We start from the raw sequence: 27816 nt of genomic DNA on the forward strand, positions 1-27816 counted from the left end.
ACTCCCATATCCTTCACCACTGAGCCATCCCTGCTGCCTGGGCTGGATCTTGTCTAGATGTGAGGTGCAAACCTTTCCAGCACAATCATAGAATCATAGAATCACCAGGTTGGAAAGGACCCACGGGATCATCGAGTCCAACCATTACTATCACTCCCTTAAACCATGTCCCTCAGCACTTCATCCACCCGTTCCTTGAACACCTCCAGGGAAGGTGACTCGACCCCCTCCCTGGGCAGCTGTTCCAGTGCCCAATGACTCTTTCTGTGAAGATTTGTTTTCTGATATCCAACCTGAACCTCCCCTGGCGGAGCTTCAGGCCATTCCCTCTTGTCCTGTCCCCTGTCACTTGGGAGAAGAGCCCAGCTCCCTCCTCTCCACAAACTCCTTTCAGGTAGTTGTAGAGAGCAATAAGGTCACCCCTCAGCCTCCTCTTCTCCAGGCTAAAATGCTGTAGTCTGGGTGATAAAATCAAGGCAAGATGGAGCTGCCCCTCTACTCTGTTGGAACTGGATGGGCTTTGAGGTCCCTTCCAACCCAAACCATGCCATGACTCTGTGAAAGTGGAACTTGGTGCGTGCAGGTGGGCGGGCATCATGCAGCAGCAATAACAGCAGTAAGCTGAAAACATCTAGCTCCTACAGAGCCAGCACGGCTTGTTCCGTGACAGTCAGTGGCTTGGGAGATGGAGGAGCTAGGAAACTGCCAGCAGATCTGTGCCAGCCCTGTAGGGTGAGTGCAGCCGGCGCCAGGGTGCTCAGGGCAGGGGCTGGCAGCTGGACTCATTGGGCACTTCTGTGAGCCCAGGGCTCCAGCGTGGCATCAAAGCAAATACAATTGCAAACTAATTTCAGTGTTAGGTGGAATACAGCTGGGGGAAGGCTGAGTCAGTGGAACTGGTGCTTTTCTCTTTTTCTTTTCTTTTCTTCTTTTTTTTTTTGAGATGAAGGGTAGAAGTGCTTCTGTGCAGAAGTGATTGAGGGCTGTAGCACCTTCTCTGAAGGGATGCTAATGGTTGTGAGTCACCTCAGAGCACAGGAGCATTTCGTCTTGAAAGACTTCAAATGAAGCCTGTGTAATGCACTTCCAGGGAGCACTTCTGTCCCTCTGTCATTCTGCAGCACTGGGAGGAGGATTGGGAAATCTGCTTCTCCTACAGAGCACTCACAAGGGTCTGGTGTGGGAAAACAGTTTAAAATATTGCTGTGATTTGAAGTCAAGCCTTGGTTTGGCTCTCTCTGAAGTGAAGAGGTGGTTACTGTAGAACTGTAGCACTGGAGGAGCTCCCACATCCTCTGGCCTTTCAGTGGTGGGAGGAGTGGGGTCTGCAGTGGGGTCCCTCCTTCCCTGCAGCAGCGTGGGAGCTTTCCCCGGAGCGTGCCGGTGGCTGCTCACACAGCATCACTGGCTGTGCCGGGCAGAAAGCAAGGCAGCGCTGGGGCACGGGCACAGACTCCATCCCCAGATCTTCTGCCCTGGGACCCTTGTCTTGGGGGTGCCCACAGCCCCCGGCATGAGCCCATTTGGTGCCTGGAGCCACTTACACTAGGAAAAAAACATCTCCAAAGTATGCCTTGTGTGCCAGCCCCCTTTTTCCAACGGAAACCTGATCCCGTGGTTCCAGTGGCATGTTGCTTCCTTCCTTTTAAAGAGTTTGTGTCTTCAGCTGCGGCCTGTGGGCCAGGTTACACCAGCCTAGGCCCCTCTTCCCGAGTGTGGTGGAGGGGAGAGGGTGTGAAAGTTCAAAATCTCTGCTACCTGCATTGTTTCTGCATTGGGATTATTGCTAATTATTCCCCCATTGTCTTCAGTTCCTGCAGGAAGCCTTGTTTATCTTTCCCGCTTCGCCAGGAATGTAACCCCAAGGAGCCTGTGCAGATATATTTAAACTTGCCCAAAGCAGCACAATAGCTTTTGCATTTCCCGACTCCGTGGCATCCGTCCTGTTTCGTGGTTTTGGGGTTTGGAGGCTGGAGCGGGCGCTTGGCTGGGGCAGCCTAGTGAAGCTCTGGGCTGACTTGCGCAACCTCCAGTTGTCCTTGGGGTTGGGAGCTTTGTGGGGAGGTTGGAAAACCTTTTTTCCTGCTGGCAGTGCTGAGCAACGAGAAGCGACATTGTCTGCTGCTAGCTTTCTCCTAGGCTTACGGGGCTGATGCAGCGCTACGGCACATGTGGTCTTGCGAGTGCTGTTGGAGATGCTGTCTGGTGACACACCAGGGCCCTTAGGAGGTGGAGACATTGGTCCAGGCAGCAGCTCCAAGCTCTTTTGGAGCTGTGCCTTTCTTACATGCCCGATTCCAGTTATCTCCCTTTGTTTGTGGAGCTGCTCTGCTGTGTGAGTTGGGGAGTGTGGTAGGGGATGCCAAGCACCAGGCTGGCACGGTCACGGGCTTTGTACCTGCACTAGGATGGGGCTGCACCGTGCACGAGGAACTCCTTCTTTTGTGAAGAATCTGTCTTCATTCTGTCCTCCAATAAACGTGCCTTCAGTAGCAGCCTTGACATTGCACCTAGAGTACTGCGTGCATTACACCTGGAGACATTGCTCACCCTGGGACCTGCATTGAGTTCTGCAGTCCTCAGCACAGGAAGGACACAGAGCTGTTAGAGCAAGTCCAGAGGACGTCATGGAGATGATCCAAGGGCTGGAGCACCTCCTGTACGGGGACAGGCTGAGAGAGTTGACGTTTTTCGACCTGGAGAAGAGGAGGCTGTGGGGAGACCTTAGAGCAGCTTCCAGTGCTGAAAGGGGCTCCAGGAAAGCTGGGGAGGGGCTCTTGGTCAGGGAGAGCAGGGATGGGACAAGGGGGAATAGTTTTCAGCTGCAAGAGGGGAGATTGAGATGGGATCTTAGGGAGAAATGTTTTGCTGTGAGGGTGGGGAGGCCCTGGCCCAGGTTGCCCAGAGCAGTGGTGGCTGCCCCATCCCTGGAGGGGTTCCAGGCCAGGTTGGATGGGGCTTGGAGCCCCTGATCCAGAGGGAGGTGTCCCTGCCCATGGCAGGGGGACTTGAACTGGATGGGCTTTAAGGTGATTTCCAAACCAAACTGTTCTATGATTCTACACAGCAAGAGGGTCCCTGAGGAGCACTGGTAATGGGCCAGCTCCTTGCTGTGCCATGCTCCTCTTGCCTCAGCACCAGTACCTTCCCAGGTTTGAGGCTGCCTCTTCCTCTGGCTTTTTCGTGCAGTGAATTTTGCCAGTACCTCAGCCTCACCTTTGCTACCTCACTACCTCTCAGCACCTCTTTAAACCCTTCTCTCCTGTGCGTGAGCAGCACTGGTGTTCTGTGGTGGGACTTGGTGGCCCAGTAGGAAACACTGGAGAGGGAATAATCCCTATGTGACTCATGGGGTGCAGTGCCCCAAGTGTGCTCATCCTCGTTATGGTGCTGGGGCTGTGAATGCTGCAGTGGGCTGCTGCTTCTCCAGCCTCCGGAGAGACTGAGGAGGGGTTCACCCTTGAGAGATTCTGCTCCTCAGCCACCCTGCCACTCCAAGGTCGGTGAGGGATTTACAGCTGCCTGCTTTGCCTCACCTTGGTTCTGGTTTAGTGAGGAAGGTGAGCTTTTACAGTTGGGGCAGGTAGAAAGTGGGGTGCTGGGGGCTCTTCTTACCCTTTTGCTAATGGCTGTGGGACCTTGCAGTGCATGATGTGGTGCTACGGTGTTTGGGGCTTTGCCTGCAGCAGCGCTTTGAGAGGTTACCTCTCGCTTTGCATCTGTGCAGCATCCATCTGGGGGGATAAAAGCCATGACTTGCTCCTGAGCGCAGAAGGTTATTATAAAGCACCAGCTGCCCTGCACTGCATTTGCAGCTGTGTCCTCTCCTCGTCCTTGCAGGGCCAGGGGCCTCTGGCTGCTTACAGGGACGTTGCTGGGCTGGAGCTGCATTGCAGGCTGTGGCTGAGCAAGAGGGGAAGGATGCAGAGCTGCGGGGTGCACTTGGAGAAAGGCTTGGATCAAAAAGCTGCTGCGATGTGTGGTCTGGCAGGAGCCAGCCCGGCGCAGGTCTTTTTGCAGGAGCTGCTGGTGCTGACACGAGTGCGGTGTTTCGCTCACCTACGTTACAGCAGTGGCTGAGCGTGCTGGGCAGTGGAGGAGAAGCCCCTAGACCAGTGTGGTGGAAGACCAAACATCTGCAGGAGAGGTGAAGGAAGGAGGGAGGAGGTGAGACCTGGAACAGAGAAGGGGGTTGGTGAGCATGGGAAGAAGTATTTGCAGGGGGATGGCAGGGAACGGGAGTGGTGGATGTGCCGATTTGGTGGCATGCCAAATCCCCAGTTGGTCTTCTTGGTGACCAGGTTGGAAGTGGCTCTCTTGCATCTGCATGCATTGTGGGAAGGTGGGGCTGCTGCCGCTTGGAGCTTGGTGTTTGCAGATGTCCCTGGCTCTGGCACCATGGGCTGGAGCTGCCCAGCAGCATCGTGACCTCTGGTTGTGGTGGCTGCTGCTGGCAGAGGGGCAGAGGCTGCTGGATTTTGGCTGTGCCAGGGAGACTGGGCGAAAGGACAAAGCACAGAGAGCTGCGGTGGGCTGTTGCCTGCGGGAGGGTGAGCCCGAGTACTGCAGTCCCTGATTTTACTAATTGCCAGCGTGCAGAGGGCCCTGGGGAGCTGGGGTGTTAGATAGGAATCCAAGCAGCTGTGCTGTGCTCCAGGGACCCACGGAGTTGGAGGAGACTGGAGAGATGCTTTGTACCTTTTTGTGTCCTATCAACCCTCAGGCCACTGAAGGTGGTGTTGGGGGAAGGTTTCCATGCCACATGTCGGGGGATTGCCCCTTAAGGCTCCCCGCACCAATGCTGGGTGGGGTTTCTTTGAAGTGCTCCAGCTGCTGAGATATCCGTCCAGTGCAGTTCTCCTGTGAGTGGCTGCAAGAGCTTGAGAGCAAATTGCAGGAAAGCTCTCCCTGATCTGCCTTGCACATTGTAAACTCCAAATGCTGGGTCTGCTGGGAGTGTTCGGAGGGCACCTGTTGTGCTGAGGTCCAGTGGGAGCGTTCAGGGAGCTGTGACCACGCTGAGCAGGGCAGAGTGCAGACCTCCTGCGTGGTTCTGAGCTGGGCACCATTTGTAGGAGAGAGGTAAAGACAAGCTTTGTTTGGTGCCTCTGATGTCTTGGAGGTGAATGAAGTCTCTCCCCAGTGGAGACGTCATGGACTTTGTTCAGAGCATCCTTGCCCCATGAAGAAAAGGTCTTTGGAGCTGCTTCTGCTCTCAGATGAGCTTGTGGAAATGTGAGTGGTGCTGCAATCACACCGAAGGCTTTGCCTCTAGAGGTGAAACATTCAGCTCTGTCTACGGGGACTGTTGTGGATGCTGGTAGGTTTGGGAGGCTTTTACGCTCTCCGTGCTGTCAAAATGATGTGCTGCAAGGTTGGCACCTGATAATGAGGAATGGGGAACATAACTTGGTGATGGCTTCTGTTCTTGTGCAGTCATGACTGACTTAAAACAACACCACATCCTTTGTGCTTCGTCTTACGCGGCGTCAGAGCAGCTGAAGGCCCTGGGGCTGTTTGGCCTGGAGAAGAGGAGGCTGAGGGGAGACCTCATTGCTCTCTGCAGGTCCCAGAAAGGAGGTTGTGGTGAGGTGGGTGCTGGACTCTTCTCCCAGGTGACAGGCAATAGGATGACAGGAAATGGGCTCAAGCTGCACCAGGGGAGGTTTGGATTGGCTATTAGGAAAAATTTCTTTCCTGAAAGAGTGGTGAAGCCCTGGCAGAGGCTGCCCAGGGCAGTGGTGGAGTCTCCCTCCCTGGAGGGGTTCAAAAACCGTGTGGCCATGGCACTTGGGGACATGGTTTAGGAGGCATGGTGGGGTTGGGCTGATGGTTGGACTGGATGAGTTTAGAGGCCTTTTCTAACCTTAGCAATTCCATGATTCTCTGAATCCTATTGGGCTAAACAAACACGACACTAGAAGCTGATGGTTTCACATGAGGCCAACACGCTCCCTGCTGTCACAAGCCCTCCTCACGTTGTACTTCCCAGCCCAGAGGAGCAGGGCTCTTCAGTCACCCTGGGCAAAGCGGAGGCAGCTGCAGATGGGAAGGTTTCATGGCATTGCCAGAACAAGCAGTGTAATCAATTGATTTCTGCACAGCTGTACAAGAATTATTAGCTATTTTAAACAATGGGAAATGTTCAGCTCTGGCATTGGCAGGAGGGCAAGGACAGCAGAGCATGGAGGGTGCAGAAGGTGCTGAGCTGGGGACAGTGTATTGGGGAAGTGTTGGGGAAAGCCTGCTCCGGTGAGGGCTTCTTGTATCAATAGAAACTGCTGAAACCCCAGGAGGCTGATGAGTGGTGGAGACTTGTGGGGTTGCTTGGAGAGATGTTATCAGGAAAAGAGAGAGAAAGTGTGGTGGAAAATGCAGCACCCAAAACCAGAGCAACTTGTGGGGCAGCCCAGGAGCTGGGGCGGTGGGAATGGAAGAGGTAACTGGGGGGATGTGGTGGTGGAGATGGAAGAGGATGGGACGTGCTGGGGTAGCAGTGATAGAAGGGGTGGCTGGTGGGATGAGTTAGGGCAGCAGTGAGGGAAGGGGTGGCCAGTGAGATGTGTTGGGGCAGTGGGGATAGGAGGGATGGCTGATGGGACCTGTTGGGACAGTGGAGATGGGAGAGGTGGCTGGTGGGATGTGATGGACCAGTGATGCTTACAGTGGGGTTGGAGCGCCCTGGCTTGGGCAGTGCCTGCGTGTTGGTTGCTAAGGCTTGTGCAGAGTTTACACATTGGGAATAATCCCCTTTTTAGGATAATCAGAGCCAGTTGTGCAGGCTGTGAGGACAGAGGTGGTTAAGAGGAACTCACCAGCTGTGCTGGGACACAAAGCAGGTTGTGGGAACCTTCCCAGCCCCAGGAACGTCGCTCTGTCACCAGAGCCTGACGGAGAAGTCTACGAGAAAGTGGATATTGAGATGAAGTGAAACAGTTTTATCCCATCAGTCAAGACAATGTAGGCAGAGATGAACATGAAATTCCCCAGGGGAAGAAGGTACTGTGCAAACGGAGAAATTAAAGAGCAACAAATCACCAGCGCCTGGTGGGCTCGAGCCAGCTCTTCCAAAGGAATTGAACAACGAAACTGAACCGCCAGCAAAAGTAATCTCTCATTAAAAGCAACTGCTGCTGCATGGGAGCGCATCCCCTTCTGCTCTGTCCTTAATTTAAAGAGGTAGGAGAACTGTGGGAATTACGGAGCAGGCAGCTTTATTTTAGCACCAAGCAAATTGGCTGAGAAAATAATTAGAGCTCGTGTGGAAATGCCTGCGCTTCAGTGTGATGGATTAAGGACAACGATGTAGGAAATCCGGTTTAATCAAGGAGGGGGGGTTACTCTCTTTTCAGTATTGCGATAAGGTGATCGGGGAGAGCAGTTGGGAGATGAATTATGTGGATTTTCAACAAGCCTCCGGCAAATTCGCTTGGTTATTAAGGAAGCTGTTAAGGCAGGAGCCTGGGGGAGGGCAGGCCAAATCCTGTTCGATGGTTTCAGATTTGCTGGGAGGAGAGAGGAGGCAAAGGGGCGCATGTGTCAGCGCCTGCCTGGCCCAAGGATGCTCTGCATCGTCTGGGGCTTTGAGCTTGGGATTTAGTGTTGAATATGCACAGCCGCTCCACACACACCTGATTACAGTTGCAAGTCAAGCACAGAAAAATTAGATAAGGCTGGATCTGAATGGGCTGGTTGAGCCCAATCGCCTCCCCCCTCACTCTCCCTTGAGGGCCTTTGTTGCAAACTGCAAGGTCTGGTTTTTCTCCCAGCAACCCCGTTTCTCTTGGGACAGACATGTGCCAAGGGAAATCGAGGGCGGTTCCTTGGAAAGGGGGATGTTAGCAGGAGTGCAGTGGCAGGGCTCAAGTGTGTCATAGAACCAGGGAATCACTAAGGTTGGAAAAGAGCTCTAAGCTCATCCTGTCCAACCATCAGCCCAACCCCACCTCAAACTGGGGAGTGGGTCCTGCCGCTGCAGGAGGGCTCAGCTCAGCCGGGGGAGAGGCTGCGCTGGGCAGCCTGGGCTCTTCAGAGGTGGACGTGGCTGCTGGATGGGGCTTTTTAGTTTTCCCTGAACAGCGATCCAATTTCAAGCTGATTTTCCTGAAGACAACAAAAAGCACACGGACAACTGTTGCCCAGATTTTATATTCTGCTGTCAGGAAGCCAATTAAGGAAAGAGTTGCCATATTTTATTATTAAATGTACGGGTGGAGCAACATAGCCTTTTTTAAGCCTCATTCTTGGAAGTGGCTGAGCAATTTGTTCTGGAGTGTTTCTAAGGGGGAAAACTGAAACAAAAATTAGAAAGAAAGAAAAGGGAAAAATAAAAAAGAGGAAGGAAAACCAAAATCACACTGGGTGTGGAAAATCACCCGGACAGATTTCTCACCTGGAGCCCTGTGTCCACTTCTGGAGTCCTCAGCATGGAAGGGACGTCGAGCTATTGGAGTGCGGCCAGAGAAGGCCACGGAGGATCATGGAGGCTGGGGGTGTTTGCAGCAAGAGATGCTGCTGGGGTTAGTCTGTTTGGAGGAGGATGAGGGCTGGGGTGTGCCATTCCCTGCTGCTGGGCCATCACAGGGGCTCTGGGCAGCACCCAGCAGGCTCCCCCCACCCTGAGTGGTGGCCCCATCAAGGATGTGGGGTCCATGGCTGGGCACGTCTCTCCCATGTTTGTCTTCTCCATGAGCTGTGTCTCTCGCCTTGCCTATCAGCCAGGAAGCGCCAGCAGGGAGGCGTGGAGCAGCGCGTGGGGCTGTGACACTCGTGGGTCTTCAGAAACTCATGGCACAGGGAAGGGAGGTCACAGGCACGAAGCAGGTCCCGGGGATGCAGGTGGGTGCTTTGCCCTTATCTCCCCTCCTGCACAGCCCGACCTTCGGTAGCATGGGTACCCGCTGGCTGCTCCTCACTGCCGTCCCCATGGGCATGCTGGAAGGAGGCATCTGTGTGTTATGCTGTGGGAGAAATCCCACTCGGGCGTTTCCATGGCAAAAGTGTTTGGGTTTGTGTTATGCTTTGTTAAACCGCTGCTTCCTGCAGTCCCAGCCTTGCCCAGCTGCTGGGAGTCTCTGGGAGCGTGGCTGGGGCCAGCTGACCCCGGGGCATGAGTGACACAGGGCTGTTTGTAAACGATGTTAATATTTTATAACTTATATATTTAGGGAGTTAATGACTCTAAACAAAGCACGTTTTAATCTAATCAGCTATTCCTCGTGCCACGTCAATCCTGGACATCAAAGCGAACATCAAAGTAAGAGGCATGAAAGGCTTGGAAGGCAGCGCCCAGGTGCATCTCTGAGCGAGCGTCCTCCTCCCCGCTCCTTCTTCAGCCTGGCTTTTGAGGCTCCTCTCACTTATCAGAGATCTGAAGGATGTTGTCCCAGCAAGGAAAACAAGATTAATGTAAGGGCGGCTGTCAGGAGCAAAGCAAAAAGGCTGTTTAAATCATTTTGTGTCTTCTTGCCTTGCATGACATCACAGCCGAAGCCAGGCGCTCTGGATGCGGGTGGGAGCTTGCAGTGGCCACTTGGTAGGAGATCGCCTGGCACTGGGCGGCACTCGCACTGCTCTGCAGGGGCTCTTGGGGAGCTTTTGCACCACTATTCTCTTCCCGATGTTGGTCAGACTCCAAAATCAATTCTGTTCTTGTCCTTCGTTATGTTTTCTTCGTGTTTTTTTCTGTCTGGAGAGAATCCGCGGTTGAAACAGGGAGGTGAGAGGTGCCCTGCTCCCTGTGCTGAGGTTAAATGTGCAGCTGGGAACATCTGGCTCTTACGGTGCAGCAGCTGTGCTGTCTGGAGCATCCTGGCAAAGCAAGGCACCAGCCCTGATTCAAAGGCAGTTTGTAAGTTTTTAAAGCAAAAGAAGTTCAACAAGGCCAAGTGCAAGGCCTTGCACCTGGGTCAGGACAATCCCAAGTACAAATACAGGCTGGGCGGAGAATAGATTGAGAGCAGCCCTACAGATAAGGACTTGGGGTGCTGCTCTCAACATGAGCTGGCAACGTCTGCTTGCGGCCCAGAAACCAACCATGTCCTGGGCTGCATCCAAAGCGGTGGGACCAGCAGGTGAGAGAGGGGGTTCTGCTCTGGTGAGACCCCACCTGGAGTCCTGCGTCCAGTTCTGGAGGCCTGAGCACAGGAAGGACATGGAGCTGTTGGAGCGAGTCCAGAGGAGGCCATGGAGATGATCCAAGGGCTGGAGCACCTCCTGTACAAGGACAGGCTGAAAGAGCTGGGGTTGTTCAGCCTGGAGAAGAGAAGGCTGTGGGGAGACCTTAGAGCAGCTTCCAGTCCTGAAAGGGGCTCTGGGAAAACTGGGGAGGGGCTCTTGATCAGGGGGGGCAGGGATGGGACAAGATGGGGAATGGTTTCAAGATGCAGGAAGGGAGATTGAGATGAGATCTCAGGGAGAAATGTTTTGCTGTGAGGGTGGGGAGGCCCTGGCCCAGGTTGCCCAGAGCAGTGGGGGCTGCCCCAACCCTGGAGGGGTTCAAGGCCAGGTTGGATGGGGCTTGGAGCCCCTGATCCAGTGGGAGGTGTCCCTGCCCATGGCAGGGGAGTTGAACTGGATGGGCTTTGAGGTCCCTTCCAACCCAAACCGTTCCATGATTTTGTTGTTCTGTTATTCGTTACTCTTTTCTGCAGCTTTGTTAAGTGAGTGTAAAGCTTTCCCAAGAAGTTTTCCTTCTCTGCATTGAGTGTCAGGTGCTGGGAGCTGCCTGTGGCTGCAGAGCTGGTGACAGGGGTGTTACGGCTGTGCAATGGGACCCCCTCATCCTGCCAGGCGCGGAGCACGGGGCAGCCTGGCAGATCCAGCTCGCGGCAGGGGGCGGCTGCTGCAGATTGTGCGAGAGCTCCTGGGCAGGCGGCCAGCAGTGTTTCCTCCTCACTGCTTTCCCATGGCTGAGATGGGCTCCAAGGCTTGAGAAAAGCACCAGGGGCCTCAGAGAGGAAGCTGTTGAGAGCTTTTGCACTCCTTTTTTTTTTTTTTTTTTTAATTCTGCTGCTTTTCTACTGTCTCTCTTGTAAAAAACCAAACATTAAAGTACTTATCTATGTGCAACACTGCATTTGAGCAGGCAGTGTTGAGGTCACTGCAGCATTAACCTATCTAAATATCCAATTGCTTAACTTTATAAGCCCTTTGAGCCTGGTGCAGAGAAGACCTCATGGTCACCTCCACGCTCTTGCGACTCCTATTTCAGGCAATCAGGAAGAGATGGTGCGATAGACAGGGGTGGGTGGAGGCAGGTCCCAGCAGGGCACGTGGAGATTTGCCGATTGTGGGTGCTGAGTCCCCCTGCTGGGGCTGGGGCAGCTGCCAGCACCGCTTACAGGCGAGGTTGGAGCTGGGCACGGAGCATGCTGTGAGCACCGGGAACGCTCAAGGCTCTGAAGTCACTTGGCAGGAGGAGGTGGACTGGAAAATACTTGTAAAAGGTGGGACCACTGCCCTCCCCACCCAAAGCAACTTCTTGAGGCTTTCTGCAGTGTCACAGTGGGCATCAGTTGCAACCCAACGTGCTGGGGCCAAAGGATGAGACAACCTGATCATGACAACCTCAACATGAGCCGGCAACATGCGCTCACAGCCCAGAAACCAACCGTGTCCTGAGCTGCATCCAAAGCAGTGGGACCAGCAGGGAGAGAGGGGATTCTGCCCATCTGCTGCACTCTGCTGAGACCCCACCTGGAGCCCTGCATCCAGTTCTGGAGGCCTGAGCACAGGAAGGACATGGAGCTGTTGGAGCGGGTCCAGATGAAGCCATGGAGATGAATCGAGGGCTGGAGCACCTCCTGTACAAGGACAGGCTGGGAGAGTTGGGGTTGTTCAGCCTGGAGAAGAGAAGGCTGCGGGGAGGCCTTAGAGCAGCTTCCAGAGCTGAAAGGGGCTCCAGGAAAGCTGGGGAGGGGCTCTGGATCAGGGAGTGCAGGGACAGGATGTGGGGGAGTGTTTTGAAGCTGAAAGAGGGAAGAATGAGGTGCAATCCTCAGAGGAAATGTTTTGCTGTGAGGGTGAGGAGGCCCTGGCCCAGGTTGCCCAGAGCAGTGGTGGCTGCCCCATCCCTGGAGGTGTTCAAGGCCAGGTTGGATGGGGCTTAAAGCAACCTGATCCAGTGGGACATGTCCCTGCCCACAGCAGGTGAGTTGAACTGAATGGGCTTTAATGTCCCTTCTTACTGTTCTATGATTCCATGAAAGGAATCCCAGTAGCAGAGTGTCTGCTGCCTGTCAGGAACCACTTGGAGCAGAGGTGGCAGCACCAGCATCCCAGGTCGTTTGCCTTACAGGTGACCCCCTCACCAGAGGCCATCTTGCCACAAATTTGGAAGGAAATCCCCAGTTTGCCCCTTATGCACTTCCTCAGCTGGAATCTCCTCATGTCAAGCTCATACTGTCTCCTTCAATGTCCCAACCAGTGCAGAGCATCCTCCTGGAGGGCTCAGCTCCCTGCCCCGAGCACTGCGTGCCAGGACCATGCTGTGCTCCCTCTACCCAGAGAATTAAACGCTGCCTCTGCCCTTTGGGAGTGTCCTCAGCTGGTGTTGACCCGAAGCGGTGGTGCACTAATTCAACAGACAACTGCTCTTCAAGCATTTCCCTCCACCAGGTTCCTGTGGGGAAGCAGCGGGGCTGATTAATTGATTGCTGGTTTACCTCTATCGTGGAACAGAGCCGGAGGCAGGGGGGCTGCTGCAAAGCCCATCCCGTCCCCCTCACCAATTAGTCCCCGTCACCGTGAGTGGCTGCGGCAGAGCTGGTGTAGGGGGTGGGAAGCTGTGGTTTCTCCGCGCCTGCCAGGCCGTTGTTGTCTTCCCCATTCATTTTGGAGACCAGGCAGCAGCCAGTGCAATGTCTGGAGGTGGGTTTGGGGGGCACTTGGATGAAGGCAGGGCTGTTGGTGTGCAGCCCCAGTGCCTGCTGCTTGACTGTCCTCCAGCTGGGATGAGGAATTGTCCTTCACCCTAGGTGGAAAGGGGCCACCAGGTGCGTGGGGAGGACAGTGTTTAGGAGCATGCCAGGACGCTGGCGTGGTCAAGCCAGTGCTCATAGTGTACTTTGGTGCTCTGCAAAACCTAAGCTTGGAACCAACATGACAGCAGCTTGCAGAGGGCCTGTTTCCAGCCTCGTGCAGGAGGGGCAATCTAAAAATACAAGCTTGTTTGCCTCCAGCTGGACTTGATTTGGGCATCCCTAGTTGTTGCTGGAGTGCAGCAGAGGACAGCTGGGAGATGGAAGTCTGCAGACTGTAATTTTGCTGCTCTTCTTTCCCCGCCCTGCTCCTAAAAGGCAACGGCTGGGAGAAACACAGGAGGACGGCACGTTAGAGCTCCTGTCATGCTTTGCTCGGTTTCCAGCACATGATTCACCTTTTCCCCTTCACCAAAAGCAGGCGGGACTGTGTAGCTGCTAGAGGGGAAATTGAGAGGTTTGGTTTTGCTGCACAGCAGAGCCTTTATGCATGGGGAAGCAGCATGATCCCCTGCTCCCGTCTTGCGTAGCGCCCACTAGAAGAAGCCCGAAATTGTGTGGTTTCTTCTGGTTTTGCCTTCAGCCTTGCTGCCCAAGTCCTCTTTCCTGGCTGGACAGGGAGGTGATGGAGAGTAGCTTGCTGCTACCCCTTTCTCCCGTTTTTGTCCCATCCCACAGAATCCCTGGGTGCTTGACTCGTGGATGGTGTGGTGAGATGCTTCAGCCACGCTGAGGCACTTGTGTGACTCTGGCTGGGCTGTAGTAACAGTGTTGGCGTGCCAAGAATGTTGGGATGTTGCAGAGGTGGTGACTCTCCGAGGTGCCCATTTCTGGTGGAGAGGAGCTGCCTGGGAGAACCTCTGTCTCATGTCTCTGTTCTCTCTCCTAGGTACCAGACTACCTTCCCTGGATTTTGATGCTGAATCAGGATCGTTTTAACTAAAGATGGAAACACTGGAGTCAGAATTGACCTGCCCAATCTGCCTGGAGTTATTTGAAGACCCTCTCTTGCTGCCGTGTGCCCACAGCCTCTGCTTCAGCTGTGCCCATCGCATCCTGGTGTCCAGCTGTTCCTCCAGTGAGTCCATCGAGCCCATCACTGCCTTCCAGTGTCCCACGTGCCGCTATGTCATCTCCCTCAACCACCGGGGCCTGGAGGGCCTCAAAAGGAATGTGACCCTGCAAAACATAATTGACCGCTTTCAGAAGGCATCCCTGAGTGGCCCCAACTCCCCCAGCGAAAGTCGACGTGAGAGGACGTACCGCAACAGCCCTACCATGTCCGTGGCCGGTGAGAGGATCGCCTGCCAGTTCTGTGAGCAGGATCCCCCGCGGGACGCTGTGAAGACGTGCATCACCTGTGAGGTGTCCTACTGCGACCGGTGCTTGCGGGCCACCCACCCCAACAAGAAGCCCTTCACCAGCCACCGTCTGGTGGAGCCTGTGCCTGACGCGCACTTCCGAGGACTGACGTGCTTGGAGCACGAGAACGAGAAGGTGAACATGTACTGTGTTGCTGACGACCAACTCATCTGTGCCTTATGTAAACTGGTGGGCCGTCACCGGGACCATCAAGTGGCTTCCCTCAGTGATCGCTTTGAAAAACTCAAGGTAAGCACCCAGAGCGGCCGCAGCGAGCCTGTGGGCAAGGTTGTCCGTAGGGGCTGGAGTTTGCTGCGGGACAGTTGTCAGCTCAGAAGCAGGCTCAGGTGCCCCGAGCAGCATCTCTTTTTTTGAGCCAAATAACTCCTGAAAGATATGCTGGCTGCAGGGTGGAGCTTGTGGGCTGCTCCAGGACCCTGGTACTGGAAGGCTGAGCTAGTTCTCGCTTGCACAATTAGAGCAAAGTCTTCACTGTGTTCTTTTTCTCCTGCTGCTGTGTGTGCACCCAGGGATTGGAGCTTCTCCCCAAAGAGCTGGACAGTGAAGCATTGTGGGGCACTGAGGTGCCCTGTGGCTGTTGCCCCAGGAGTGTGGCTTTCCCCTGGGGCTTGTCTTGTGAGAGAGCTGGGTGGCAGAGAGTGACGTGGGGGGCCTGTGAGCATCATCCCCCAAGGCTGTCACGCTCAGGCTGTGCCTATTGAGCCCTTAAGAAGAATGGAAGCAGGACAGGTCAGGCTGTGGGCACTTCCTCTTGGAAGGCTGCTCTGCAAGTTTCCACCCTGCAGGCTGCAGCATGTGGGAACCCTCCTGCTGTCGATAAAACCTCCCCTGCAGGTTTTACGCGTGCCTGAGGACCCTCATGCCCTGAGAAGTGCTCCAGGGAGTGCTTTCGTGTCCTCCTCAAGCCAGCTTACTCAAAGCTTCTCCACTGTGAGAGAGGGCCAGGTTCTGGGAGGTGGTGGATGATAAATGGGTTGAGAGCAGCCCTTTGGAGAAGGACTTTGGGATGCTGATGCATAAAAAACTGGACATCAGCTGGTCATGTAAGACAACTATGAGAGTGTAGATCTCTTGGCCCAGAAGGTGAAACATGTCCTGGGTACATCATCTGCAGGTGGAGGGAGGGGACTCTGCTCCACTCTGGTGAGACCCTCCTGGAGCCCTGCATCCAGCTCTGGGGTCCTCAGCACAAGGAGGATGTGGGCCTTGTGGAATGTTTCCCAAGGAGGCCATGGAAATGGTCTGAGGGCTGGAGCATCTCTGATAGGAAGAAATGCTGAGAGAGTTGGGGTTGTTCAGCCTGGAGAAGAGAAGGCTGCAGAGAGACCTTATTGCGGGCTTTTAATATATGAAGAAAGACACAGAGAGACTTTTTACCAGGGCCTTTAGTGACAGGAAAAGGAGAAATGTTTATAAAGTGAACAAGGAAGGGTTTAGCTTGAACATAAGGGAGAAATGATTTGTGATGAGACACTGGCACAGAGTGCCCAGAAAAGTTATGAATGCCCCATCCCTGAAAGTGTTCAAGGCCAGATTGGACAGGGCTTGGAGCAACCTCATCCAGTGAAAGATGTGTCTGCTCTTGGCAGGGGATCTGGACTAGGTGGTCTTCGAAGTTCTTTCCCAACCCAAACCCTTCTGTGATTCTGAGGCAGGGATGGAGCTCCCCCCTCCTCCCCAAGTGCCCCAAGCTCCTCAGTCCTTCACCCTCCTGTGGGATCTCAGCACTTCAGCTCTTTGCAGATGCCGTTCCCGGAGGGGCGGCCTTAGCAGGCCTCTGTGTCTCTCAGAGGGACCATGCCAAAGGAGGGTGCCATCTTGCAGAGAAGGTCGTTGGAGGCTGACTGGTATTTGGAAGCTTCTGAAGATCCCTCCTATGTTCCTGTTTCCTGGGATCTCCTTCCACCTGCTTCCTGTCAAGACCAGAGTTTCCAGCAGCATGGAGCTCCTATGGTGGGAAACCTCTTATCTACAACAGCCCACGTTTCCATCCTAATTTCCCCCGAGCTGAGGCGTCAGGAATAGGCAATCACTTTACAGCCCCCTTCACTCATAGCATGTATCGATCTGAACTGAATTACTATTGTGCTGTACTTGAGGTAGGAGAGAGCAAACTTCCCAGGGATCCCTCTGGAGTACTTAGAAGCTTAATTTTTACGCAATGACTGTGGCTGTTCTGGATGTTATGTGAACCCTTATGGATGATTGACCTATATGAAGTCAGAAATCCCTCTCCATCCCCCGTGCATTCCACATGAGTCTGCAAAATGGTTTTAATTCCTTCTTTTTTTTAATATTAAACAAAAATATAGCCAGTCCTGTTAGAGGTCACACCGGTGAGGTTGTAAAGGTGGTAGTATATCCCCATTATAACACTCCTCATATGTTCCCAGCTCCTTCTTCCTTGATCCTTTCTCCCTTAATGCTCTGGGCTTGTTTTGACCCAAAAGTGCTTTCCTTAGCTTTTTGTCATGTTAATGGTTTGAACAAAATCGATCTGTCTGCTCTTGTGTTTTCTGAGGGCAGATAAAATACTGCTATCACTCTCTCAAAAACAGCCTTTTTTTAATGTGGAGACCAGATTACTTTTTCCTCTTTTTTTTTTTTTTAAGCTAACTGTTGCCTGGAAAGAAACCTCAAGGGGAGGGAAGGGACCTCAAAGCCCATCCAGTTCCACCCCCCTGCCATGGGCAGGGACACCTCCCACTGGATCAGATTGCTCCAAGCCCCATCCAACCTGACCCTAAACATCTCCAGAGAAGAGGCAGCCACCACTTCTGTGGGCAACCTGGGCCAGGGCCTCCTCACCCTCACAGTTCTTCCTAAGATCTAGTCTAAACCTCTCCTCTGCTTTAAAACTTTTGCCCCTTGTCCTATCCCTACGAAGTTTTACCTTATCTTTCTTATCATCCCCCTTTTAGTATTGAAAGGCCTTCCCTTCTCCAGGCTGAACAACCCCAACTCTCTCAGCCTCTCTTCACAGGGGAGGTGTTCCACGCTTTGATCATTTCTGTGGTCTCCTCTGCACTCACTCCGACAGCTCCACATCCTTTCTGTGTTGAGGACTCCAGAACTGGACACAGGGCTCCAGGTGGGGTCTCACCAGAGCAGAGCAGAGCAGAGGAACAGAATCCCCTCCCTCCCTGCTGGTCCCACTGCTTGGGATGCAGCCCAGGACATGGTTGGTTTCTGGGCTGCGAGCACATGCTGCCAGCTCATGTTCATCTTCTCATCCACCAAAACCTCCTAAACCTGGCGTGACTTGCCCAGTGTTGTGACTTAACCATCTGCAGGAAGAGCATGCTGTACGTAGTCCTGTACTTGATTTCTGTCTCTCCCTGGTTCCAGCCGCATGGTCTCGCTTTCAGTAGGTGCTGCCAAATGGTATCAGTTCAAGGTGTGCCCGTGAAGCATTTAGGGGCCGTGGTGGCTGGTATTTACCTTCAGACCTTGCTGTGCCTGTCTTGTTTTCACATTGCACTCACCTAAGCTTCCCCCAGTGGGGAGTGATGCCAGCAGCCCAGTCCTTAGTCCAGGACATTCTTTTTCCATGAGGAAATGTCTCAATTAACAAATTGGAAACCTTCGCAAGAAATGACCATGTATGTTTGCACGTAATAAAACCCGAGGAACAGAAATTAAAACCCCTTTAATATTTTCCTCCCAATTCTGCCCATGTCAGCTTGCCAGGCGAATTCATCTGCAAACAAAACCCCTTGACAACCTGAATTGCTTCTCCAACCAGCCAAATTTTGCAGGTTGCCAGAACACTGAGTTTTTTTTTCTTTTAAATAACTGTATTAAGTGATTTTGGATGAGGAAGGAAGCTCTGCTAGAAGCATTCTTTCTGTGCTATTCATTCTGCCCAGCTCCCCATTCAGCTGCAGGAGCTGTAGCTGAGGGGGACAGCCGGGGAGAGGGGCTGTGATAGCTCTGCCCCCTGTGCCAGAGGTGGCTTTCCTCCTGTGGAGGGAGGACCTCAGTTCGGTGTCTGTAACCCCTGCCTCTGGCTGTGCTTTAGTTTGGATGGCATTTTTCGTGCCCCCCACTGCAAGCATTGCATGGGATCGATGCTGAGCTTTAGCAGCAGAGTCAATATTTGCATTAGTATTTGTGTAGTCTTCCTTGTACTGCCTCAGTCTATGGTTCTGACTGCAACACACACACTGGCAATGCTTGTAACCCCTTTAAATACTTGCCTAGAGAAGTGGTGGCTGCCCCATCCCTGAAGGTGGCTAAGGCCAGGTTGGATGGGGCTTTGAGCACCCTGATCCAGTGGGAGGTGTCCCTGTCCATGGCAGGGGTGGGACTGGGTGGGTTGGAGCACCTCCCATAGGAGGACAGCCTGAGACAGTTGGGGTCTGGGGAAGAGAAGGCTGCGGGGACATCTTAGCACAGCTTCCAGTATGTGAAGGGCGCTACAAGAAAGCTGGGGAGGGACTTTTTACAAGAGCCTGTAGTGATAGGAAGAGGAGGAATGTCTTTAAATTGGAAAGGGGAAGATTTAGATCAGACATTAGGAAGAAATTCTTCACAGTGTGGCTGGGGAGACCCTGGCCCAGGTTGCCCAGAGCAGTGGTGGCTGTTCCATCCCTGGAGGTGTTCAAGGCCAGGTTGGATGAGGCTTTGAGCTACCTAATCCAGTGGGAGGTGCCCCTGCCCATGGCAGGAGCATGGAACTCTATGGGCTTTGAGTTCCCTTCCAACCCAAGCCATTCTACGATTCTATGAAATCATTACAAGCGCACAGAGATGGGACCACTGGGGGGATGCTGCCACCTGGAACCTCCCTCCTGCAACTGCATTGCCCCCAGCCCTTCTCGAGGTCCCCTGTGCCCAGCTGCAAGGCTCTGCCCTCTCCTTTCTCTCCTTAAGTCATTCATCAGTGAGTTATGTTGCAGCCAGCCTGTTCTTGAAGAGCCGTGGTACGCTTGGGCGTGAAGCACTTAGCAGTTGCTCTTAATCTCTGGCTTTGATCCTGTAACTAGAGCGAGCTGGAAATGCCTTTCAACTTGGTTTCTTTGATGGAAAATTGGGTTTTGAACTGAGTAACTTCATTCTGTCAGAAGGGCTGTACTTTCCACAAAAATCTTTGGTGGGGGATTTCTTTTCTTTTCCTCTTCAGAAGAGCTCAATGCCTGAAAACCAAACTGTTGTGTCTAAACCCTAAACCATTCCCTGGTGCACAAACTTCCCGTTTGTTAGATATCAGAAATCTATGTGTGCCTGCAGTGTGGCTTTCCCATGGAGGCTCAGCAATGATCTGTCCATACCATGTTCTTACAACGATAGAATCGATAAGGTTGGAGAAGACCTCTCAGCTCATCCAGTCCAACTGTGAGCCCAGCCCCACTGTGCCTGCTATAACATGTCCCAAAGTGCCATGGCTACATGTTTTTTGAGCCCCTCCAGGGATGGAGACTCCACCACTGCCCTGGGCAGCCTGTTCCAATGCTTCACCAATGCCGTACATCTTAAGATGTTTTAGGAACCATCTTTGATCCCTTTTAATGCACATTATGGCTTTTTATTTTGTGCGTCTTCAACTCCACCTTTTCATATTCTAAAGAAGCGAGCGTTTTTGCCGAGCACCCCGTTCTCTCAAGCCCACAAGCTGGGTCATCCATAAAACAGCTCCATTTGCCATTCAGTGCACCTCAGCCGCTGGCCTTCATCTGCCAGCTCAAACAGCTGCTGACAGAAATGTTGCAAACACCAGGGATGATGCTGACAATACAGGATAAACCACAGTTATTTTCAACCCTGGCCATCCAGTGCCAGTAGATTTTTCTGCAGCGAAAGCATCCACATGTTTTTAAGCTGGACAGAGAGGGTTTCCCAGCAACCCTCTGCTTTGCACGGACTCGCAGCCCAGCCCATGTTGCGAAATGGGAGCCCAGGTCAGGAAGCATCTGAACTTAAGAGGGAACCACACAGGATGCCAGGCAGGATGAGGTGAAGGTCAAAGTGCTGGGACTACTTGCCTGGAGTGGGAGCATGGCGGGGGGTTTTCCAAAGCTGGGATGCTGGGATGGATGTGGCAGCATCCAGTTTCCCTGGGAAGGCTCCACGTCATGGGTTGGCAGCTACAGAGACCACAAGGGAAGGGAAAAAAAAGAGCTCTTTGGGTAGGAAAATGCTTCATAATAGAGTGGTTGTTTCCCAGCACCGCGCTTAAGCGCCTGGAGAACTGCGGGTATGGGAGGTGAGATGCTTAGCGGTAGTAAGCAAGCAGTGTGGGTGAGGATGGGCAAGCGGGTAATGTGGGAGAGACCCTGAGGGAGGGCAAGTGAAAAGCACGGTGCTTTTCAAGGATTGGAATTGCACCTGTGCTTTCTGCTCACTTTGAGGGTTTGGCATTTGCTAGTAGTGACCTATTCGAGCAGGTCCTGCTGCAGTGTGACCCGCGGGGCTGAGACCTGTGTTGAAATATTCATGTGTGGTGCTGTGCCGACAGACGCTTCTCTTCAACCACAAGCAGTGCTTACCTTGTGCTGCAGCTTTTTGTTTATTTACGGCTGTGATGGGTAGAGAAAGAAGTGCTTCTTCCATTCTCCCTCACCAGGCAAGATGACAGTCACGTTCACCTTTACCCTGCTGAGTGTAGGAGTGTCTCTTTCCTTCAATCTGGCCTGCTCAACCAGAGCCTTCAGAGAAGGCACATGCTGGGCTCTTTAGGCAGCGACTTGGCCTGCTGCTGCGTGAGGATTCATTTGACTTATAATTATGTCTGTGCAGAGCAGGTGGATTCAGCACCCACTCGGCTTTGAGGGACCACCCATTCAGCTGGGAGAAGAATGGGGTGGTACCTTCAGAAAGTGGACTTCAGTTAACATTGCACGTTTGGAGGCATCTTTGTATGTCTTGTCCTCTTGCAGTCCACCTTAAATGTTGCTGGCTGTGCAAAAGTCTCGTGGCATGCGCTTTCAGAGGTCCTGAGCTGTCAACTGAGTGTATCTTTTGGGGTGTGTGCTGCTTGGGCATGTCCTCGCTCACTCTTGGACTACCAGTCCTGCTGCGTTGGGGTGCCCTTCTTGTGGTGGTGAAGCATCTGCCGAGAGTACAGACCAGACCTGCTTTTTGACAGTCTTGGCCTCTGCTTCCCCAGTCAGATGCAGAGAGCCTGAGGGGTGACCTTATTGCTCTCTACCGCTACCTAAAAGGAGGTTGGAGCAAGGTGGTTGCAGGGCTCTTCAAGAGGAAATAGCCTAAAGTGGTGACAGGGGAGGTTTAGACAGGATGCTAGGAAAAAAATCTTTACTGAAGGAGTGGTGAAGCACTGGCAAAGGCTGCCCAGGGCAGTGGGGGAGTCTCCATCCCTGGAGGGGTTCAAAAAACATATAGATGTGGTGCTTTGGGACGTGGTTTAGTAGACATGGTGGGATTGGGCTGATGGTTGGACTGGATGAGCTTAGAGGTCTTTTCCAATCTTGACCATTCTATGATGGGCAGCGTGGTCCCTCCAGGTGCATGAGCTTGGCTATGAGTAGTCAAAGTGCATCAGGATTTTGGTGCCTGTTTTCCCTCTCTATATGTTCAGGAAAGATTGAGATTTTGAATGCAATCATTGGCAAAGAATTCTGTCAGCTTGTCTCTTGCTGGCTGAAAATCAACATTAAAGATCAAATTAAAAATGTATGTAGATTAAGACCAGAACTAATGGTTTGACCTAGATAAAGCGAGTGCCTAGGACAGCAGCACATTATCTGCTGAGTGGAATCTCGACCGATTATAAATTCAGACCGCTTTGAAACTGGCAATTATGCTCCTCTCTGGGGAGCACTGCCCTGCCCCAAGTCCTGCCCACGCCGGCGGTGGCTGCCACCATGCTGGGGCCAGGCACCAAGTTGGCAAGAGAGAGAGCACCACGAGAAAGGCTTTGACTGAGGAGTCTGGCTGGCTTCTCCTATCCATGATTTGTGGTGAATGCAGGTCTCAGGGAAAGGATTTTGCCTTAATCATTTGCTGCTGCCCTTTGCTTCTCTGTCCCAGTACTGAAAGGGGCTCCAGGAAAGCTGGGGACGGGCTCTTGTTCAGGGAATGCAGGGACAGGACGAGGAGAATGGTTTTCAGCTGCAAGAGGGGAGATTGAGATGAGATTTTAGAGAAATGTTTTTCTGTGAGGGTGGGGAGGCCCTGGCCCAGGTTGCCCAGAGCAGTGGTGGCTGCCCCATCCCTGGAGGGGTTCAAGGCCAGGTTGGATGGGGCTTGGAGCCCCTGATCCAGTGGGAGATGTCCTGGTGTCCCTGCCCATGGCTGCCCATGGGACTGGATGGGCTTTGAGGTCCCTTCCAACCCAAACTGTTCTATGATTCTGTGATTCTCCATCTCCTTGGTTCCCTTCGGAGGAGGCTTTCCCTTTGCTGTTGAGTGTCAGGCTGGAAATTCAAAACATCCAACCAGACAAGATGTGTTTTGTACCACTTTGATATCCTCTCTTTGCTGAAAAAAGAACGATATGGCAGGTGGAGAGCCTGTCTGCTGTTACGCTTCTGATAGGCGTGCTGCCTCCTGTGGGTTTCTGAGAGTGGGACTCGAGATTATTTAAAATAAAAACCCACACCCCGCGCTAGACAAGTTGTCTGCAGGAAGCTGAGAGTTATTGTGAGGCTCTTGAGAGAGTGGTGGGGTAGAAAAAGCCTTCCTTAACGCTGCACTATAGGACTTTGCCTTGGGACTTGTGAACGTGTTCTCACTTGCGCTGTGTGAGTCACTGCGATTGCAGCTTAATTTGTAGTTTACCATATTGCCATGGGGCTAAACTGCATTTTTAATACATATATATGTGTTTCCTAGACACAAAGAAGAGTTAGCTGAGAATGAGGTTACGATTGTGACTGCTGTGACTCCTACACAGAACACGGGGGGCTGTCACCAGCAAAAATATGGGAAGTTTGGGTTGCGTTGTAGCTGTCGGCTCCTTCACTCTTAACCAGATGCAGAGATGCTTTTGCTGCTTCCGCACTTAGAGAAGATACAAACCCAGCTGAGGCTTGCTCCAGACCAGGTTGGTAGTTGGAAGCTTGCTGCTGCTGGGGGACCCTGGTAGGATGACATGGGGTCACCTACAGATGCAGCAGCCCGTGGCTGTGCTGGCAGCAGGGAGTTTGACCCCTGCCTTGGCCACAGCCCTGGCTTAGCCACGGTTTGAGTTGCAGGAGCACTGCAGGCAAGTCTATCCCTTTCTCATGCCCACCTCCTAACCCCAGCTGTGTTCAGTTTTCAGCCCCTCACTACAAAAAGGACATTGAGGTATGTCCAGGGTAGGGGAACGGAGGTGGAGAACAAATGTTATGAGGAGCAGCTGAGGGCCCTGGGGTTGTCAAGCCTGGAGAAGAGGAGGCTGAGAGGAGACCTCATCGCTCTCTGCAGCTCCCAGAAAGGAGGTTGTGGTGAGGTGGGTACTGGGCTCTTCTCCCAAGTAACAAGGGATAGGGTGAGAGGAAATGGCCTCAAGTTGTGCCAGGAGGGGTTTAGATTGGACATTAGGAAATATTCCTTCACCAAAAAGGGTTCTGAAGCACTGGAACAGCTGCCCAGGGCAGTGGTGGAGTCCACATCCCTGGAGGTGTTTAAAAGATGAGCAGATGAGGTGCTTAGAGATGGCTCAGTAGTGGACAGGGATGGTTGGACTCAATGATCTCAAAGGTTTTTTCCAACCAAATGTTTCGATGATTCTATGTGATGGAGATACTGGAGATGCCTGCTCTGTGACCTGCTAGAGGTTGTGGTGGGTACTGATCTGTTGTCCCAAACCATTCTATGATTCTTTTGGTAATGTAATTTTTTTATTACTCTTTAAATAAACAGGGCTCAAAACATGGCATTTCCACTCCAGCAGCCTTGCGGTACATTCATCAAGGGGAGTAACCAGAAACAAAAATGCATCCAATTTACCAAAGGGGAATGGCGAATTATTTTGGCAGAAGGTGTACCAGTAAATTAGAAATGAAGAATTTATGAGCATGTCAAGTTGTACAAGTACAGCAGCTCCAGATCGTTAGGTATTAAATTCTTTCTTAATTTTATGCCTTATCATGATTGACCTTTGCATGGTGGTTAGTTGGGCGAGACTAATTTGTGTCGAGGTGCTGCTAGTGCCTCCTGCCCACACTGGTCGGGACAGAAAGGGAAATGCAAGCACTGGAGGTACATAATTTCCTGCTCTAAATGGTTTGTGGAGGAGCTGGGGCGCATTGCAAGGGAAGGGCTTTTCTGCCTGCAGCAAGAGCCTGAGGTTTATCATAGAATCATCAAATGGTTTGGGTTGGAAGGGACCTCAGAGCCTATCCAGTTCCAACCCCCTACCATGGGCAGGGACACCTCCCACTGGATCAGGTTGCTCCAAGCCCCATCCAACCTGGCCTTGATCACCTCCAGGGATTGTCCTTTGTGAGTGTTTTCTTGTTCATGTGATGGTCCTTTGAGCTTGAAGACTGTCAAGAAAAGACTGCAGGGGAAAGTCTCTATTTCCCCATCCCCTGGCGCGGGATGTATCCCTGGGCTCTGGGAGGAGGGAGACATGGAAACAAGCGGGAACATGTTAGGCAGCAGCAAACATCCTGCTTGGGAGCTGTGCTTTTTGTGGTGGCCCAGGTCTGTGCTGGAAGCTCATCATTGCCTCTGACATGGCTGTGGCTGCTTCCTGAGAGCATTAGTGGTGCTGGTGCCTTGATCCCCTGGCCTTGCCGTGAGAAGGCAAACGGGTTGTAGAGGAGCCTTGTGCAGCGGGTAGAGGCAAGCTTGGGCTCCCATCAATCAATGATCTGGCGACCTTGACTCAGTGCTGAGTTTGGGAGATGCCACTCTGTTGGTTTCACCAGTGAGTTTTCCTCCTAGTGCTGTTTTGCCCAACTCTGCACCTGAAATAATGTGTTAAAACATGGCAAAAAAAGAGGTCTGAAACATCTGCAAAGACCCGCTGTGGCTTTTGCTGGGCTCTTCAGCTGGTGCGGTGTCCATCAAACAGGCTTATGCCCGAGATGAGAGGTTTAGCAGTTGGGTTTGCAGTGCTATTTCTGGAGAAGGGGAATAAACTCCGAGATCTAATATTTAATGCTGCTTTCCAGCATAAACAAATCTCTGCCAGTTCCTGAGCCATGGCCCTGTAGTCTTTCAAGCCAATTTATGTTCCCATCAAACCTGATCTTTGTTCTACCGATCCCATGCCATGTGATTTAACAGATATGTGTTTTTTCCCCTCTGTCAACAGATTTGTTAACAATACAGATACTTTTATGCTATAGTTTTCTTTATGACATCTCTCTGGATGCCTCAAATCTGTGTTATCTTTTACAATTTCTAAATTTCCATTTCGTTCTGTTTTGTCCTCCTGCTGTTTCTCTGCAATCTAAATTCTTTCAGGGAAAACTTATCCTCTCGTTCACCGTTTCCTTCCCAGAACAGGTGCTTCTGTTTCCTAAAACAACTGCAAGTCGTTCGCTTTTCAAGGCTTCTGCTTTGTGGTGTTTTTAAGGGTCTGAGCTGAACTTGAGCTCTTTCAATTCTGAGTGTATAGATTATTTGAAATAGAAAAAGTCAGTGGAACTCCAGATCCCAAAGGAAGGCTCCAGGAGTGGAGGATTCCCTCCGTGGGAGGTGATGCTCTGCCAGCTTCATGGCATTGACATGTGACCTGTCTCCTGGGAGCTCTTTTTGGGGTGCTTGTGTCCATTTGCTGCTTCTTGCTCCTTTTCTGTGTCGTACACTTCACTACAAAAAGACATTGAGGGGCTGGGATGTGTCCAGAGGAGCGGAACGGAGCTGGGGAAGGGACTGGAGAACAAGCCTTGAGAGTGGGCTTAGGGACCTGAGGCTGTTTAGGCTGGAGAAGAGGAGACTGAAGGGAGACCTCATCACTCCCTGCAGCTCCTGGAAAGGAGGTTGGAGTGAGGTGGGTGCTGGGCCCTTCTCCCAAGGAACAAGGAATATAGTGAGAGGAAATGGCCTCAAGTTGCACCAGTGGAGGTTTAGATTGGATATTAAGGAAAATTTCTGCACTGAAATTTTCTCAGGCAATTTTCTTCTCAGACACTGAAACAGCTGCCCAGGGCAGTGGTAGAATCTCCATCCCTGGAGGTATTCAAAAGCCAGGCAGACGAGGTACTCAGGGATGGTTCAATAGTGGACAGGTATGGTTGGACTCAATGACCTCAAAGGTCTTTTCCACCCAAATGATTCTATGATTCCTTGCATTCATAGAATCATTAAGGTTGGAAAAGCCCTCTCAGCTCATCCAGTCCAACCGTCAGCCCAACCCCGCTGTGCCTGCTAAACCATGTCCCCAAGTGCCGTGGCTACTCGGTTTTTGAAGCCCTCCAGGGATCGAGACTCCACCACTGCCTGTGGCAAGGCTGGATGGCACCACTGCCTCACGGACATCCCCAGTGCTTGAGAACCCTTTCTGTGAAGAAATTTTTCCTAATGTCCGATCTAAACTTTCCCTGGTGCAGCTTGAGGCCACTCTCGCTTGTCCTATCACCTATCACTTCCGAGAAGAGAACAACACCCACCTCTCTGCAACCTCCTTTTAGGTAGTTGTAGAGAGCCATAAGGTCTCCCCCTCAGCTGCTTCAATGAAACAATCAGCAGCGTTGCCAAAAGATTAATATTCCTGCCTTGAGTAGCTGTTGTTTAATATTCAGGATATATTGCATGATGGGTGTAATGAATATTCAAGAGTGTGAATTAGCCTAGCTGAGTTAATTATGTTCCGTGTGCAATCGGGAAGGCAGTGGCTCTCCTTAGGCCTGTGCTCAGCTATTCGCAGCGTGTACTCGTGCTTGGAAAATGCGTCCCAGCAACGTTCAGGATCTTTAAGTAATTTGGAGAACCAATTGCGTGCACTGGGGCGAGTGTCGTATGAATTCCTTACCAGGCTTGAAGTCATGCTCTGAGATGCTGAATATTGCTATTATTATCACATTAGACCCTTAAATACGCTTGCAGGTGTTATTAAGTGATTTTACCGTGACGGCTGACATGCTATTTTAAAAAACCTGCTTTGAATACCCTATCAGTGTGTGTTCGATGTGCCCTTTTGTAGACATTGATGTACAGTGGTGCATCTGCTGGTAAAAATCTGCCAGTCTGGGGAGTGGAAATGCATCTTGGGACCTTGAGATGAGGGATGTGTGGAGTTGAGACCAAGTTGGATGTGTCTTTGAGCAACCTGATCCAGTGGGAAGTTTCCCTGCCCATGGGAAGTGTCCCTGCCCATGGCAGGGGATTGAAACTGGATGGGCTTTGAGGTCCCTTCCAACCAAACCATTCCATGATTCTATAATTGCTCTGTCCTTCCAGCCAGCTGCAGGCTGGACACCTAGAAGGCCCCAGCTCCTGCTTTGGGCTTTCTCCTTCTCAGCCTGCTGGCTCCAGGGAGACCCGGCCATGGCTGGAAGATGTGTGTTATCTGCTGCGGAGCTGAGCACGTCCCATGAAGCTGGCAGACTCT

General features: G+C 52.3%; 1 protein-coding gene across 2 annotated transcripts in view; it reads left to right on the forward strand.

Moving 5' to 3' along the window:
* The window catches only part of MID2 (midline 2), a 117275-nt gene that overhangs the window by 11038 nt on the left and 78421 nt on the right, over positions 1-27816 (forward strand). The window contains exons 1-2 of one of the 2 annotated variants that reach the window (XM_054076098.1): positions 9184-9408; positions 13870-14591. In XM_054076098.1, the coding sequence (XP_053932073.1) occupies positions 13926-14591 (666 nt within the window). In that variant the 5' untranslated portion in view covers positions 9184-9408; positions 13870-13925. Of the gene's footprint in view, positions 1-9183; positions 9409-13869; positions 14592-27816 lie in introns of those variants that run through there. The other variant, XM_054076097.1, reaches the window with a different exon arrangement.

Source organism: Cuculus canorus, chromosome 10 (genome assembly GCF_017976375.1).
Source record: "Cuculus canorus isolate bCucCan1 chromosome 10, bCucCan1.pri, whole genome shotgun sequence".
Classification (NCBI taxonomy): Eukaryota; Metazoa; Chordata; class Aves; order Cuculiformes; family Cuculidae; genus Cuculus; species Cuculus canorus.